Consider the following 18,375-nt stretch of genomic DNA (forward strand, 5'->3'; position numbering starts at 1 on the left):
TGTTACCAAAAAGCCGTGGTATTGCCTCAAAACAGAGCGGTTTCACTCGGATGCTTTCCCCCTCAACACTGCCTCTGATTTCCACCTGTAAACCAAAATACCGTGCTGTGCCCTTAAATGATTCTCTCCCACAGGCTTGCCAGCTTGTTTTAAAAGAAGTGGAAATGACAGAACCTGCTCTTTGCATTCCTCCCGGTTAATTGGATTTAACTGGGTGGGGAGGAAGAGAACTCTCCCTCCGCTGGTTTGGTTGCTTTCTGTAATTCCTTGTTTGCCTGACACTTCAGAACCTGGCCACCCCTTGCTCAACAGCTAATTCCCATTCCTGCAGTCCAGACGGTTTCTGTGGCTCCACGGCAGACTGTCTGAGATTTCTGTCTAGGGCCCAGAAGCATGATTATACTAATTATGAGGGAGAAAAGATAATAGATACAGAGGTTCTTTTCCCTAATCAGCTCTAGGTCAAAGCTTTACCTACAGCTAACAAGGAAATAATCTATTAATGAACCCACATCAGGAACCAGCATAGTCACAGCAGTGCAAACACAGAAAGCCATGATTTGCAACAAATGGGTTAGAGATGCATTAAGAAAAATGGCAGTCCTGAGTTTATGTAACTAATTATTATCATTATTATCTCGAAACTACAATTGCCTCAGTGCTTGGGAAGAAAGAAGGCCTCTACCCAAAGCAATGAATGTAATATACTGAAATTGCAGAGCTGGGAACTGCCAGAGTAAATGCTGAAAAGTCCAGAAGAAGCTTTGAAAATGCTGGCACGTTACACCAGCCATTTGGAAAGGTGGGTTTTGCTTATTCCTCCTCCTAAGCACACTGCTTATTCAAGGGAGAGATACCATCCATTCCTGAATTATGGTAACATGTAGATCACCAGCACTGCGCACGTTAGACTGCCCCAGGCAGCCTAGAGCTTTCCAGAGAAACTGGACTGTTGTTTTTTTTTCTTTGTACAAATATTTTGTGTTTTATATACAAGCAGGACACTGAGAAATTGGTATTTCTATTAGGTCCTCAGAAATATCAGGGCAGGCCCTGCATATGCTGCAGCTGGGGTGTTTTTGTAACTGGTGGTAGAAGTCCCACCCACCACAGAAATGCAATGAGATGCAAGGACCTGATTGATTTTCAGCACCGTGTCATCTATGCTTCTAAGAGCAAAGTGATGCAAAAGCATTATAAGCATCATAAGCCATTGGCTGTTGCTATGACTGATAAGCTTTATCAGGGTAGCAGGCTGGAAGGAAGCCTGCCTTTTGCTTTGCTTTTTTTCAGGAAAGAAACTGTCGCACAGATGCAAATCATGACTGACAGGTGCTCTGACAGCAGCCTGCAGTGCAGATGGGACACAGGGTCTGGCTTTATGCAAGCTCCTCTAATTCTGTTTCAACTGTTGTAACTGCATGGGTATTGGAGAAGGGGGGTGCGTTAATGACTATTTAGTATGCAGACTCGGGGGCGGGGGGGGGGGAGGGCTTGGGAAGAAAGGAGTACCAAATGCTACTTTTTTTTCTGTATAAACACATACTTCAAGAGTATCGTGGTGTTAATGCCCCCTAAGGAACAAACTATTAATCTATTTGTGGACCCAGACTTTCAGCACAGCAGTGCTACACAAAAGCACTTAACTACTTTATTCTCTAGCTTTTGCAGCAGAAGCAACAGTTGTGATTTCAGCAGGCAGGTTCCCCGTGTAATGCACAGCAGAGGGTCTGGTGCTTCAGAGCACAACCCACGCAAAGCAACTCACTGCAGGGTAAGTTGGTTCAGCTGGCACCTAGGAGCACAGAGGCAAGAGAAGTACCTTCAACTCGCCTCTTCTGGGGGCTCAGGCTCTTCATACAAAAGGCAAGATGAGGCTCTTTGCATTTGCCCTGCCTATCCCTTTGGTCTCACATGGAAGGGCAACATCTTTACCACACAGCAGCACAGCCAGAGGAAGCAGCAGTTTCCTTGCCCTTCCTTAGCAGTTAGAGCACTCATTCAGGATGTGGGAATTAAACATAGTTCCCTGTCTGCTTGCTGGGACTCTGATCCATCTGTTCAGTTTCACAAGGGCTGAATTTCCTCAGAAACCGGAGACCTGAACACTCTGACCTTTGAGCCATCGTGTAAAGCCCGCTCTGAAAGCTGCCTGAATTGAGCACTGCAGGGAGAGCTGCCTGTCTGTGGCTTAGGTGAGACAGATGTGCACCACCACTTCATCCAGAACAACAGGGAGGTGTTTCTGAGAACAGCAATAGCAGCACTGTCCCTGTCTGAGGAGGTAAGTGTGGAAAACCAGGATCAAATAGCTTCCAAGTTTAGAAGATCATAAGCTTGCTGTGAGGGGAGGTGTACTACTAGTTCTTCCTGCAGACCAGCACCTGCAACAGCACTGCTCCAGACCACAGGCCAGAGAGATGGCAGCTCTTGTCTGCAATAACCAGACCCTCCAGAGCAGAGCCTAAGCACAATGCTTCCCAACAGCCGAGAAATAAATCAAAGGCATATCTGTCTCTGCAGGAAATTAAACAACATCCAAAGCCATGCTTGCTGCCCTGTTGCTTACTAAAATTTCCCAACAAAAAAAAAAAAAAAGCTAAAACTCTATATCTCTGCAATTTTTATTTGCCCCTTTCTTCCACTTTGTTGATTTGCTGACACACGTGAGAGCACACATGTGGTACAGTTTGAGTGTTTTTATTTTCCTCCCTGGAATAATGTTCCATGTTTTATGGCTGACCAGCGATCCAGGACCACAGCCTGAGAAACACTGATAATAACAAAAGTTCTTTGGATACCACTATCCTTTTTAAAAAGATTTAATTTCCAAAGATTATGGAGAAAAACTATTAAAAGCCAGGAAATGCAGCATCCCATCTTCTATTAAGAAAAATCTGATAACCTCACACCAAAGACAGAAGTCAGAGCTGTTTTGTGACATGGCTGAGAGTACAGAAACAAATAAGGAAAGCATTCACTGCAATGAAATTGTTAGACTCAGTTGTGGGAATGGGAGAAACAGCTTATGCTCTAAACAGGATAAACCAGCTCATGCTGGTTTACATAAAACGCCCCGAATAACAATGCCAACACAGTGTGTCAAATCACTGAACCAACAGAGCACGAGATCAAATTGCTGTTGGATAATCAACAAGGCCTCAGAGACAGACTGTGCTTATCTTCAAAGCACTGGCATTCACCTACTGATTCTTTAAGGAGTCTCAGACTCTTACACCCTAATGTTCTTTATAAAAACTTACAATATCAAAATGACAGTAGAGGGAAGGGACCAGCATGGCATGGAGATAATCTCATCTTCTCTGTTAAAATGCACCTGGTCTATCACACCCCTCTCAATGTATGCAGGGTGGTACAAAGCACTACTGTCCTTCAAATTCCCCTCTTCACAACTCTGCTGTCTCTGTTTCTCCTTGTATTACCTTCCAGACCCCCATCCTTTGCAATCAGCCAGCTGCAAGGGCCTTGGCTGGTGTACATAAGACAGTAGAGACATCATCCAGAAATGTCTTTGCATTCCACATATGGAATTTAAACCTATCTGCAGCACACGGGGTTTCTGGTCTGGCAAGGCTGCCTCAGTACGTCCCTGCGCTTTCATTTCTGTATTGCAGCCGCCATTCAATCACAGTGCCAATCTCAAATACAATTCCAGAAATCACACAGCAGAAGTCACGTTTTATTTGTCCCAGCAATTACAGATCACAGCTGCCCGCTTCTCAGCTTGTTCCAGAGGGTTTGGTGCTTTTCAGGGGCAGGGTTCTGCTTTGATTTGAAAGTGGGAGAAAGAGAAGGGAAAGCAACAGTTAGCTTTAAAAATCTGTGAACATGGAAGTTATGTCTTCTTTTTTCAAGTAATGCATGTTATTTCCTGCCTTTTTACTTGTGATTACAATTATTCTTGTGTTGATAATGTAGGAGTCAGAAGGCAATCTGCTTGCTTTCAACTATGTTGACCATGCAAAACAGATTTTAATCTAAACAATAAGCAGATTCAAGTCAGAAATAAATGTGTTGGTCTCCAAGTGAAGGAAGCCTACAGAATATTCTCAGAGTAACATTTTTCTGGATTGTTCCACTGATACTTGTTAGTGAAATCAATTGGCAACAGCCCCCTTATTAACAATAACAGCAATTCCAATCATGCTTTCCATTTCCTAATATTTATAGAGGCCACCTGGTTTGGGGGCTTTTTGGTGATTGTTTTTTTAAGTGTCTACACAGCATAGATGTAGTTAAACAGCAAATCTAAAATGTGTCTGCCCACCATTGTCACGGTTGCATTTCCCCTGACCTATTTACTAAAGAACAAATTATACTGCAGATTTATGGGATCCAAAAAAAAAGCTATTAGTGAGAACTGGATTTGCATAATTCAAGTATCACCGCTGAAAAGTAAATGTTACTTATTACCACAAAAAAGCAAGAAAATTAAAGTGGTGTTATTAGGTGGTCACTTGCACTGCAACAGGGAGAAAGGTCAAAAGCATTTAGCATTTTTAAAAAAGGAAAAATATCTTCAAAGTAGGTCACTTCCAAACACCTAATTTATTCCTAACAGCAATTCACCATAGCTCTTGTAATTTATGAATCCCAAGAATGCACTTAAACATCTGCAATTTGGTTTTGGGGGGTTTTGTAATACCATTAGCTTAAAATTTTGACGAGCCATCGTGCAGGTAACAAGTCGAGAAGTTGAGAATTACTATTGCAAGACAGGCAATGAACCCAGCTGTCTACCATGACCAAGAAAGGATTATTTCCTGCCACAGGTCAGAGCAGAGATTTTTTCATGCTGTTGTTTAATACCTGCAACAGCTGAAAAAACAGCTGCTTAGTTTGAACATTTCAAAATTCCCCAATGAAAAAAAAATAACCTTTGTTTTCAGAGGCAGGGGGGTGTGGGGGAGTGGGGGTGGGGAGCTTGTTTGGTGGATTGTTGGGGTTTTTTTGCAAGAAAGGAAAAAAAAAAACCTGCAGAGCTCACAACCACCTTGAGATCTCTCAAATTCATATAATTCTACTCCTCTTTTACCAAAACACTGCAGCCTTTAATGACAAATCACAGAATAATCCTTAGTGGCAAATAGCCTCATAAAATAACCAAGGCTGTTTTATATACATTCAGCACAAGGTACAGAAGCCTTGGAGCATTTCCAGAATGGCAGAGAACTATTACATAGCCAGTAGCAAACAGCTTCTTGCCTCTCCTGCCCTTCCAAAGAAGCAGCCATGGCCACCCCTGACATAGCAGGGCAGCATCCTGCCCTACTGCTGGCCCAGTCTCATTGTCCCTTTAGGACACCCTGTGCCTCACAGAAGATGAGCTCGTCTATTGCCAGTGTCTGAATCCTTATTCCAGTTTCCTCTTTCCTTGTAATTATGGGAAGCAGAGCTGATGTCTCACTGACTCCACAGCTTTCAGATTCACATGCTTTCTCCATGAGTTGCTTCATTACCACATCCAGCCCCTCATGACCCTCCCCTCCTTTTCTGATGTGTTCCATGAAGCCAAAGGATTACAGCTACTTAGCCACCTCCCTGTCTGCTTTCCTCTCCTTTACCCTTTTTTTTTTTTTCAACATTTAGTGTTGGACTAGAGATGGCAAACAGCAGGTCTGAGTCAGCACTTCTGCTTGTAATCAGATAAGTAACCCCACCAATGGCTTGCTGCACCTTCCTGGTAACAACTCCTGTTAGAGGCAGCATTCACTTAAGACCCTGTAACTTGAAACAGCAGTAATTCACTGGCTTCCCTTCATCTAGACCAGGACTTCCCCAGCAGTGGTCTGCACATCATGTATGATGTGCAAAGCTAGTTCAAAGAGACTATGTGCTAAAATCAGACTTGCCAGAGAAACAACTGCAGCTGACTGCTTCTTCTGTGCCTGCCAGCAGCCCCAGTCCTGCCACCACCTCTCTTTGTATGAAAAAAGTCACTGCTGAAGGTGGAAGTTCACAATCTTTAAGCATTTACTCAACTGCACAAGAACTCTTTGAACTGCTTTGCCCTCTAGGACTGGTTATTCAGAGATTCAGGCTCTGTGCACAAAGGTATTTCAATGTTTGCTATTTTCACATGTCCCAGCACAAAGTGCAGCACCAGAGACTGTCCCCTGTCACATGACAGCAGGTCCCATCAGTCTCTCTTTGCCTTCCCTGACTTGTCCTTCCTAAGTGACCAACAGCTTAGTGAGGATGTGGATAATGTGACCATGCAGCCATGCTCAGTCATCTGACTACCATGTGGCATTAACTCAGAAGCTAATCTGTATGGAACTGTCATTTCTCCTTTTCTTACTTTCTCTCTTCCCTCCCACAAGTCTCCTAGAGATTCAAATGGCATTTTCCCACTCAGGGCACAAACGTGTGTCAAACTCATTTCAACAGCAGGAAAGCAAACTTCAGGACATTCATAGAATCATAGAATGGTTATGGTTAGAAAAGACCTTCAAGATCAGGCAGCTATCCAGCCTTACTAAGTCCAACAATAGACCATGTCGCCAAGTACATCATCTTCTCATCTTTTAAACACCTCCAACGATGGCAACTCAAACACCTCCCTGGGCAGCCTGTTCCAGTATCTGACAACCCTTTCAGTGAAGAAAATTTTCATGATATCCAACTTAATATCCAACCACTCTTATATCGTTGTGGGGGGAAGAAAAAGCAACAACAGTAACTCCCACTTCCATGGATACCTCCATAGGAAGCAGCACGCTTCCAGGAAAGCAGCACTCTGGGCTGACACACCACACCGCTTCCCCTTTCCTGTCCCAGTCCCAGCGCAGGCAGCGAGGGGGACAAGCTCTGGGGTTACTCTCTCGGACCCTTCTGCCAGGCAAGGAAGAGCCGGGAAAGGAAGCAAGAGGACTGCCAGAGAAGGCAGCTTAGCAACCCCTGCTGATGGCAGGCAGAAGTGCGGTGCGCCGGGCGTTACCGGGCAGCCCGCAGCGGCGGCCGGCCCTGCCCCTCTGTGTGGGGCTTGGCCAAGCTCAAGGGGAGCCCAAGGAAGCTGCAGCCATTTCTCACTGCTCAAGATCAATCTCCGTATGTAGGTGTTTAATCAGGAGTCACCCAAAGGTCACTAAATGACTCAGTCTGCAATAAAACTTTAAAGCCCTGATGCTGTAAATCTGCCACTTGCCCTAACTGCTAAATCACACAGAGAAATCAACATCTGTAATACCACTTCGGTTTCACAAAGCAGGACTGCACTTCAAACTTGCAATCTGGAATGCAAGAGACAATTTTCCAACTACTTCAGGAGGAAAAATTAACTCAGACTTAAGCCCAGTGTTTGTTTTGGATAATATTTTAATTTTAAGTTATCTTTATGCAGCTCTCTTCCTCCAAAATGTATTTTCTTAAGGTTTGAGATTCTTTTCATTTGCCTGCACCACTAAACTATGCTTTTCAACCAACTGCCACATCTTAAGGGAATAAAGAGCATTGTTCTAACTCATCACAAGAAGTTGGACAGAATCACTGAATACAGGGAAAAAACCTAAAAAAATATTTAGAAAACCATGGTAAATACATGACCAAATGTTACAGTTTCTGCAAACATGTAAGTACTCCTTCCGTTCCTCCTGACATTTCTTAACTACTGTTTTCCTTCTTGGATCAGTGCCTGCAGCATACAGGATCTTTTCTTGAGAAGACACTGTAACTAGGAAAATAATATGAGACAGCTTGAGAGGTTGATGGCTTTAACAAGTGTATGAATCAACTGTTCCCCCTAAGCTCATCCTCCTTTCAGAAGTGGTTGAAGCTTGAAGTAACTGGGGAAGTTGAGGCTACCATCTGTATAACTCCTTTCTAAGCATCACCACAGTCTGACCATATTCTCAGAATGAGAAACGAGCTGCTGTGGTCAAAGTGTGTGTCACAGCGTTGTGCAGAGTGATACAAAAAAGCTGATGGGCACTGAGAAACAAGCAAGGGAAAGAGGAGTTTCTCTCATTTACTCCTGCTCAGGAGTATAAAAACACAATGCGGGGGGGGAGGGAGGGGGAAATCCCTGAAAAAAAATCCACTTTCTTTCACCTCCACAGTGGTCTCATTTCCCTCCTAGTGCGTATCGCCTCTTCTCACTTTGAGCACCCAGACAACTCCATTTCCAACACACTCTCCTACAAATCTGTGTTCTCCAAAAGGGAGTGCATGCCCTCACTTGCCTGAACACCCACCATCCCCAGCCTCAGAAACATCAGCTGTGCAGGGAGAAAACTGTCTACAGCTCTATTGCTGCCTAATCCCACAGGGCAGATCAATTTTTCCTCTGTATAAATTCCTCAGCTTTTCATTCACCACTGTGTACCCCTTCTGCTGCCTTCTTGTCTCAACGAAAAGGCAGAACTCCTCTGAGGGCAGACAGATTGCATATGTGTATTGCATACACATGGGATGACAAAGGTCCCTTCTGCAGAAATCACTTGTGGCTGGATCATACTATGATGCTAACTCCCTGTTAGCACTCTCCAAGATCATCTGGAATGGGTCTAACAACTTTGGAAGGGGAAAAGGGAGGGAAAAAAAGAGAAAAAAAAAGAAAAAAAACACAAACAAAAATGGCCTAGTGTTTGCCAACAAACCCATGAAAGTGCCGTTTAACTTCTCCTTTCTGTGCTCTTCAGATGGTTCTCTTTTTCAGAGGGAAAGGGGAACTGTGAAATGAAAAGACTTCTCATCCTCTTTCCAACTGGCATGATGAACATCCAGGGTTTGAGGCTGTTGTTAGGGGGCTGTTTTATTTATTTTGAAGGCTAAATGCTCATTCATATTCCTAGCTTCAAGGTCACATCATCTTACCGCTAGCTGTGACTCTGCCAGGCAACATCCTGCTCAATACTGTTTGAAACAAAGGATAGGGATTTTATTCCTGCACTGCAGTCCCTGTTCTGACACCACCCACAAACAGACCATGAATATCCCCTGGCTGCAACAGAGCAGAAGAGAAGTCCATCGCTCACCACTCATGCCATGCCTTGCTCAGTTACCACTTCCTCAAATCCGCTGACACGTTCAGCCTGGTTGTCTCTGCATTAGCCATTTCTATCAAAGTGCCTTGGTTGTTACACAATCACAGCCATAACTCTTTGCAACTGTGATCTGAGAGGCAGAAACCTCATGAGGCATTTGCTACAGTTACATATTGCACTTCTACAGCCTTTGGGGGATTATCTACTCAACTGTCTCAGTCTTACCTGTAAAATCTCTCTTCCAGAACTACTGCTGTATTTAACATGGCTCACTCAGGCATTGTCAAAAGAAAGCACCTAACATTTTCTAGTCCCCTGACAAGAGGGAGGGAGTATGGAATAAAATCCTGGATGTGCTTACCCTCCTGCCCCTCCATCTCAAGTGTTCCATGTCCAAGCATAACGTCTCTTGGAACGCCATCTACCCTGCTGCACTAGGACTTCAGACAGTTGTTAGAACACAACTTCCAACAAGGGCAGGTCTGCCTGAGCCTGATTGGAAAATTCAAGAGGAAAAAAGGAAGAGATAACTTAATTGATTATCACAGCTGGTTTTTGCTGATAATACTGTAATCCAGTTAATAAAGTTGCAATTGAGTTTAACTTGGCTCTGTGTCCTTTAATGTAAATATTCTGTTGCTGGCATTAAACATGTTAACATTTGAGCATATGGCTGAAACACCACACTTACTGAAACAAACATCAGCTTGAATAACAAGCCAAATACACAGATTCCTACACCAGAATTTCTTACTAATGGAAAACTACTAACAAATATAGTTAATTAACAGGACTGTATGAATATTCCAACTCAAATGGCTCTAGTCCCATCACACACACACTTCCAGTCACCCTGCCAAAGGGATTGCCTCTAGTTTACACTTTCATCAACATGACAAGACTGGAAGTAAGCAGAAAGACAAGACCTCAGTAGACCTGAATTAGAAGTTTCTAATAATAGACAGGCTTTAGTTCAGGGAGAAGTACTTCCTCAAGGCGAGTGGCACTTTGTGAACACAAGACTTCCTTTTCTGGCACCTCAGCAACATGCAGTATGTAGACCATCAAGGCATTAACATACAGTAGCATGGATAGACACCAAGATGCATGGTGCAGTTGACATGCTGGAGGGAAGAGAGGCTGTCCAGAGGGACCCTGACAGGCTTGAGAGGCGGGCACATGTGAACATGAAGTTCAACAAGGCGAAGTGTAAGGTCCTGCACAGGTGTTGGCACAGTTCCAAGCACAACTACAGGCTGGTTGGAGAATGAATTGAAAGCAGATCTGAGAAGGACATAGTAGTGTTGATTGATGTAAAGCTCAACGTGAGCTGGTGATGTGCACTTGCAGCCCAGAAAGCCAACCATGTCCAGGACTACCTCAAAAAACAGTGTGACCAGCAGGTCAAGGGAGGTCATTCTGCCCCTCTACTCTACTCTTGTGAGACGCCACCTGGAGTATTGAGTCCTGCTCTGGGGTTCCCAGTACAAGGAAGACATTGAGTTGTTGGAGTGAGTCCACAGGAGGGCCCTGAAGAGGATCAGAGGGCTGGAGCATCTCTCCTATGAAGAAAAGCTGAGAGAGTTGGGCTTCTTCAGCCTGGAGAAGGGTCTGGGGAGACCTTACAGCAGCCTTCCACTACCTAAAGTGGGCCTACAGGAAAGCTGGAGAGGGACTCTGTATCACGGAGTGTAGTGAGAGGACAAGGGGTAATGGGTTTAAACTGAAACCTAGTAGATTTACACTAGATATAATTAAGAAATTCTTTCCTGCAAGGGTGGTGAGGCACTGGCTCAGGTTTCACATAGAGGCTGTGGCTGCCTCCTCCCTGGCAGTGTTCAAGGCCAGGTTGGATGGGGCTTTGGGCAGCCTGGTCTAGTGGAGGGTGTCCCTGCCTGTGGCAGGGCAGTGGGAACTAGACGGTCTTTGAGGCTCCCTCCAACCCAAGCCATTCTGTGATTCTATGATCTAAGTTCCCAATATTCCACATTTTTTTACTATTTAGGGTATGCCAAATTTATCACTTGAACTTTAGTCCTGCTTACATGACTGTTTTGTGTTACAGCTGCTCTCACTCCACATAATATGTAACTGTCAGACAATAAATAACACCATACTATTACAGTATAGAGGTTGAAGGTTCAGGATAAGTCTCTGTAGAATTCACCTCCTTTACTTATCAGCCACTGCCCCTGAGTAACACACTAATGCCCACTGATCCTCAAGTTCTCTGAACTTGAAAAACAGGAAAAACATTTAATTCTCCTCCAATCCCTCATCTGTCTTTTCTACTTTGATTGTTAGCTTTTTGAGATGCTACATATATTTCAATGTACCTCCTACAATACTCTCCAATCATGATTAAGCAATTACTAATAAATGAAGAAAATGGTTATGGCTGCAAAATTAGGGGATTTGGTTTGTTTTTTCTTTCATTATTCATATCCTGGAAAACAGCGTATTTTAAATCAGAAAAAATAGCTTCCCAGTTGTTACAGGGAACAAGCATCCATTTTTATGGATACTCTGTACCACTTGATCAGTGAGAAGTCTTCAGTGCAACACTATTTCAAAATGAAGTATTTAAAACCAGGCACTTTTAAATAGGAAAATTTAGAAATTTAACATTCAGAAAGCAAAAACTGATTATTACAGAAGAGAACTGGAAATGAGTCAGCTACCTCTATTCACTGTGCAACTAATCATCCTAAAGAAACAATTATTGCTACACATACTTTAACAAACCTGTATGTGCAAAGGAATCAGGCTCTTAAGTTAAAAGGAAAAAAAACCAATGAAGTTTTAGGAGCTGGTGTATGTTTATTAACTGCTCCAGCTTGCTTGGTGCCTTCCTGGTAAAGGCCTCTCCCCACCCTGTTTTAATCCCTTCTCCGAAAAAAGTAACTTTTGTTTTCACATGAGATCACCAGGTTATGTATCCCATGAAAAACACCACATGCTGTGCAACCTGCATACATTAGACTTTCAGGCAGACCATGAGCGTATGGGAATGATTCAGGTTAGCTATGCTACATATAAAGAGCTTGCACGTCACAGAAACATCATTATGATATTTTCAAGAATTGCGTCGCTTTTTCCAAGAAGTGTGAATTGAAAAGAAACATTTAAGACTAATTTGCATTTCAGTTGGAGGTTCCAAATCCCATTCCATCTTAAGATAGACAGTGATATGAATCAGAGAGCTACTTTTACAAAGCAGATTAATCAGGGAGCAACACCTGTACATGACTTGTAGATAACAGACAGAAGTGCTCTCATGACACATAGGTCCACAGAAACGTGAATCTCCAATCTCTTCCCATATCTGGGTAAGAGATGCCATTTCCCTTTCCCTCACTGAGGTCCCCTCTTCCTGTTCTCCCAGTTAGTTGCAGGACAAGCTACAACCATCTTTTCATATGCACTCCACAATGACCCTTGCACAGCTGCCTTGCTCTTACCCTGACTCCTTTACTCGTGCAGGACTTCCCTTCAACACACATGACTATAGAAACTTTGACAGGATTCCAAACCTCCTTGTCTGAACGCTTAGAAGCTTTGTGCTGCCAACCTAAAGGGTCAGAGACATCTGTTAGTAATTAAGGCTCCCTTGATGTTTAAAGTTTTCAAGCAATTAATGTCCATGACATTACTGTAACATACACAGATATCATCCCTATTTATAGACACAAAAAGAGAGAGATATTTATGCCCTGAGTTGGAAAACTGCCCAAGTAAAAGCCTAGAAATTCCTAAATTTTTGATTCCCAAATTATCACATACAAGGAATAAGTTATCTAGTTAAACCAACGTAATAACAAGGCAAGTAGTAAATCTCAGTGAACAGCTTTGTCGGGAAAGTTTGTCCTCATCTGACTGTGCCTTTCCTCTCATCCTAGGTCTCCAGGGAGATCAAGCTGCCAAAGACTACTCAACTAGACAGCATTTTATTTTTTTACCACATAGTAGGCCTTCTAAATAGCAGGAACCAGCAGGATATTTTCACTTAGACTCTCAAACCAGTTTGTTCCCAGGCCTCCTATGATTTAGAGTTAAAAAGCTCAGAAATGCCAGGTGGTTACAAGTTACACTTTGCAGTGGACTTTTTGGCACTCCAGAAACACCACACTATGACCATTAGAGGACTTGAAGCCCTGCTTAAGAATTGAGTCTTCTTTCTTGCAGAACTCACAAGGAATATGCCAATTTACACCTTGACCTTTCACCACTATTGATGCTCTTTCCACTCTTAAATATAATTACACCATCAACAACCTCCAGGCAGATGGGTCTGCATCTTCCGCCAAGTCCTTCAGAAAGCCTGTCAGCATAGATAACCGTCTCACTGTAAACAAAGCTGAGCTTATCCTGCGTTTCCCACGGTGCTGGCAGGAGTTCCCCCTCTCAATGTTGGGGAAGTATCAGATCCCAGCTAGAAATCAACCATTCACAGAAGAAACTTTTCTCCCCATTTCATGAGTAGCATAAGGAATACGTGGTCTGCCCGAGCCCACAAGGTACGCTTAACTTAAATGTTAATTCCTTGTTTTCCAACCCAGGACTTTTGACACCAGGTAGAAGTTTACTCTTCAGCATATTTGAAATACAAAATGTTTAAGAAAAACTCCAAACCAGTAGTTGGTATAATGGCAGAAGACAGCAGTCAGATACATGGAGTAGGCAAACCAGTTTAATAACATTCCAATATTCCTGTCTACATACACACACCAATATATAAGCACAAAGCGAAAATCTGCTACAAAGCACGACCATTTCAGTCACTATACTTCCTTTCTTCATCTTCAAAAAGAAGCTTATAGGAGCATTTAGTGATCTGTTAGCACTGAACACTGGACACAAACCCAGATCTTCAGGTCTGGAAAAAATCTCCATTTCCAGTCAAGCATTAATTAACAGAAAGAAAACCAGGAGGAGTTCAGCTGGACACAAATTTGCAAATGTGCTGTAATACCTGGGTGATGCAAATATTATTCTTCCAAAATTAAGAAACAAGTAAATTAGTATTAAACTTGGTGACATCTGTGAAGAATCTAGAAACTTTCTGAAGATGAGCAGGCAGCAGTGTTCAGACACTTAAGACATATTCTTCAAGCACAGAGCAGTGCAATTACCTTCGGCTTCAGCATTTTCCCTTACAAAGAGAAACCCCTTTTTTGACCCTTAAGAGTAGAAGAAATCATTAACAAAAACCTTACTTCTGCCTTAGCACACTGATTCACTGAATGACTGATTCAGTGTTATTTACCAGATTAAGAATAAGAAAACACGCAGCAATATCTGACTTCTGCTGCTATTTCCAGAACACATACAAGCTCTGCCCCAAGAATAAGCAATTAATTAATTAGCCAAAACCGAGAAATAATCACAGAGTGACACTCTACTGCAGTGAGCTTGGCTTTTTTTTTGGTCTACCTTCTAACACCCCATCTGTACGTTCAGAAAAACAGCACTGCCTCTAACCAGCATTCTGCTGCACAGAACAGCAAGCTGTGAGAAATCAAAGACTCCGTGTGGATCAGTCAGTTGATCCACACGTTGCTGAACACCCAGGTCATCTCTGCAGATGACTCCCAGGAAGTCAATACAACAATAAATACAATTGCTGTTCTCCATTGTTTTCCACCACTCAGGTGACCAAAGATTAACGTATTACTTCCACGCACCTGAGGGGATGCAATTCAAACTTCAGTCTGGTAGGTAAATGTCCTTTGGCACATGGCTTGGAGAGGCCAATAGGATGCATTTGCCAAAGAATATTGTTATGGATTGCTGCAATATTTAAGCAAAATAGTTTTAAAGAAGTTCAGTCACTCCTATTCCGCGTTGTGTCCACTGATTTTATTTGCCTGACCCTCCTAGATCGGTTTTCCATTCTTTCTGTTCTCTTCCAGCTAACTTTTCACCTCTTTGTTCTCCGAATCTCATCTCTCTTGTCTTCAGGGGGTGGAACCCAGGCTATCAAATCTGGTAAGAAATCACCTAAAAGTTTTCAGCAAGGGCAGGGGAAAAAAACTTGCCTTCTAACTAGAGTAAAACTGAACTACGACCTTTTAAAAAGATTGAATCCCTGTAAAAACAAAAAGAGAAGCGTGAAATAACACTTTGGTCAATTTAGGACTGCTTCATACCACAGCTTTCAAACATTAATACAAGTGAACAACCACAGCAAGTTATGGTAAGGCACTCACCTTGCATAATGTCTAAGAAGACTTCTTCCAGACACATTTCAGAATTACTTGCTATTCTTTTGGGGTTTTTCAGAGGATGTCTCTTGTTACTAACAGCATGAAAATAACATCCTAACAGTGACAACAGCATACTATTTTCACAACCCTTTTATTTCTGCACTTTCAGGAATAATCAACATTATTTCCACCTAAGTAAAATTCAAACCCCATTTTTGACTGGGGGGGCGTTCCTGATGTGTGGACTCCATGTCACTAAAACTACTATTTTGAGCATCAGCTAATGATGTACATATGTAAAGAACTGCCTTCACCATCACAATAGAAAGGGGGGAGGGGGAAGTAACCTCTCCTTTCTTTCCAAAGCAGACAAAAAAAGGAAACTGAGATGCAAAGTTATCCTTGAAAGAAATATACACATATGTGGATTCTATATTCAACACAGAAAATACAGTTAAGATAGATTTATTTCCCGGGGGAGGGGGAAGATACTTATTTCTCTTAGAGGCATCTTTCCAGGAGATATTAGTATCAGGTATGAAAAAGATACCAAGAAGGAGACACTGCCACACTAAGCTTCCTGCTACAATGAAACCAATTTTAAATACAGCAGTATAGGCATATACATACATACAAACAGAAAATCCAGCCTGCAAAAAAAAGCTAAAATTAAAAAGTGTTTATTGCAGGACTTGTTTTTCTTGACAAGATCTGAAAAGAAAGTATGTTCTAGTTTCTGTCCCACCTCCCTAATCCTCTCATTAGCAAATATTCTCTCCACAGCTACTACATTATACTTCATTTCTGAAACCCACACATCAGTAGCTTTCAGTACATGTCAGCAGCTAGGCTGCACATAAAAGCAGTTTTTAATCCCACTTGGGAAAAAAGAGAATGTATATAAACACAGGTTGAAAGTAGTCTGAGGGTCACCTGTTTACATACTCTACACATAAGAAGTATTTTAACATTGGCCATTTCCAATCACTTCACTTTTCTGCTTTCTCATGTACTATTTTTTATTTTCTTGCACAAAGTCTCATCAGATGTACAAATTTATACCTCCTTCTGAATTCCTAATCACACAGCATCGATAGAGTTATAAATTAAAACATCACTAAAATGATTTGAAGTAAAAATGAAGTAACTTCTGACCTACTCTTGATAGATCAGCATGGGTATGTTTGTAATCAAGACTTGCTTTTCATAAGAGTACAGCTTTTCATTCTAGGTTTAAAAAAAAAAAAGTAAAAAAAAGGATAGCAGTGACAGCAGTGACCACTGTGTATGGAAGATAATTTGCTTTTACACAGTGCACTTCCAGCTCTCCTTAAGCACTTTACAAAACAGCAAGCCCCCTAGATGTACCACCATATGGGCAAATACAGCAGCTCTTCTGCACTGTACAAGCACTCATCTCTAACCAGAGTAATCTCATACTGAGAGGCTGCACATGAACCCAAGACACTGGGGAAACATTCACTTTCTTTTTTAAAAAAGGCCATTATATCTGTAAGTGTAATACTGCATGAACTTAGAATTCTTAAGTGTAAAATAAAGTAAGGAAAATCAGTACTGTAAATATATGTTGGATGCAACATATCTCAACTAAAAGAAAAAAGACATAATCCTTAACATCTGAGGCTTATGTTGTGTTTTCCACACCACACAAACTCTGTATAAAACAATGCAGAACTTTATACAGACAAGAGAACTCCATCTGCTCCCAAGTGCTGAGGCCCATGGAGATTTCCCAAGTGACTGGTCCCTATACACTGGAAAGTCTCTAAACCAGGAAAATAATCTCCTAAACCCAAAGAAACATTCCTACAGGCAAAAATTTTCTTACCAATAAGTTTTTTTTTTTGAAAAGGAAAAGTTACATCTGCTACAGCAAGCCACGGTCTCGCTTTTTCAGTTTTTTATTTTCCATTCCCATCATGTGTCATCAATATTAACCTTTTGTTTCAGTCATACAAAGCAGATGACTCTCACCTTTGGTCTCAGTAAAAAGCTGGATAAAGCTGTCTCTATATTATCATTTCCTCTCTACTTAACAGCTGGCTTTTTTCAGTTTTGCTTTTAAATGAACACTGTGGGTACAGACAGGTGAGATAATCCTGCAGTAGAAAAAAAGTAGCAGATATTTTTACCATGAAAGCACAAAATACAATTCTACACGTTTTATTAATCTTGTCTCAATGAAAGAGGAGCTATCAAAAGTCTTCAGGCAAACACGATTCCAAAAATGGAAGCTTTCCATAAGGAAAGTTCTTCCTGTGTGATGAAACACACACATGATCAAAACAGGATGTAGTACAGAGAGCACGTGTGCATCCTTACTTCAATTGTAACAGCATTAGCCCTTCCTAGCTGAGTTATACGTTAGAGTGACATTTTTGTTTTGGTTTGGTTTTTTTATAAGCAAGTATGCTCTGCCCATACCTCCAGTAAGCACACAAAGACAACTGGGCACAAAAGTGACTCTGACACAGGAAAAAGTGCTGTGCTGTGTATCAAAGAACTTGCAAACTGCTAAGCTTATTACATGAAGATTATTGTCTACTTGAAAAGGACCAGAGTGTGGGTGGCCAAACATGCTCCAACACACATACTAATACAATCTTCTATGCACCTGATTGCTGGATTATTCCAAAACCTGGAGAACAAGGCTGAAGACACCTTATCTCCCATCTCATGTGAAACTACACTTTGAGGGTGGGTAAGAGCATTTCTGGAGTTCTGAGATTCAGAAAAAAGCAAGCAAGTCCTCCTCTTCCCTCTGTTCCACCCTGTACAGAGACAGACATAGAAAGCAAACATTGATTTTTTTAATATCTGTGTTTATTTACATGACAGAAGGCTTACACAAGGTGAAAAAGTTGTTTAAACAGAAACCCAACAATTAGTGCTTTTGCCTTTCTTCAAAAAGAGATGACTAAGATTTGATGATGTGGCTTCAGAACATTTGGACGATCACTTGGGGAAAAAGTGCCAGGAATCAACTAAAACAAACAAACAAACAAAAAATCCTGCGTTACAATAGCTCTATACAACCAGCCAGACACACACACTTGAAAAAGCAACAGTCTTTTAACCATCTCCCTGCCCATAAATTTCTGGATAAGCTCTATCCACAGTGTATGTGAAGCACTGCTGCAAAA

General features: G+C 42.0%; 1 protein-coding gene across 1 annotated transcript in view; it reads right to left on the reverse strand.

Annotated features, from left to right (window-relative positions):
• Positions 1-18,033: 18,033 nt before the first annotated feature.
• The window catches only part of PPA2 (inorganic pyrophosphatase 2), a 31,728-nt gene continuing 31,386 nt past the window's right edge, over positions 18,034-18,375 (reverse strand). Inside the window, exon 12 of the mRNA XM_084263716.1 lies at positions 18,034-18,216. Coding sequence (XP_084119842.1) covers positions 18,188-18,216 — 29 coding nt within the window. The 3' untranslated portion in view covers positions 18,034-18,187. The remainder of the gene's footprint in view (positions 18,217-18,375) is intronic.

Source organism: Gallinula chloropus (assembly GCF_964237585.1).
Source record: "Gallinula chloropus genome assembly, chromosome: 4".
Lineage (NCBI taxonomy): Eukaryota > Metazoa > Chordata > Aves > Gruiformes > Rallidae > Gallinula > Gallinula chloropus.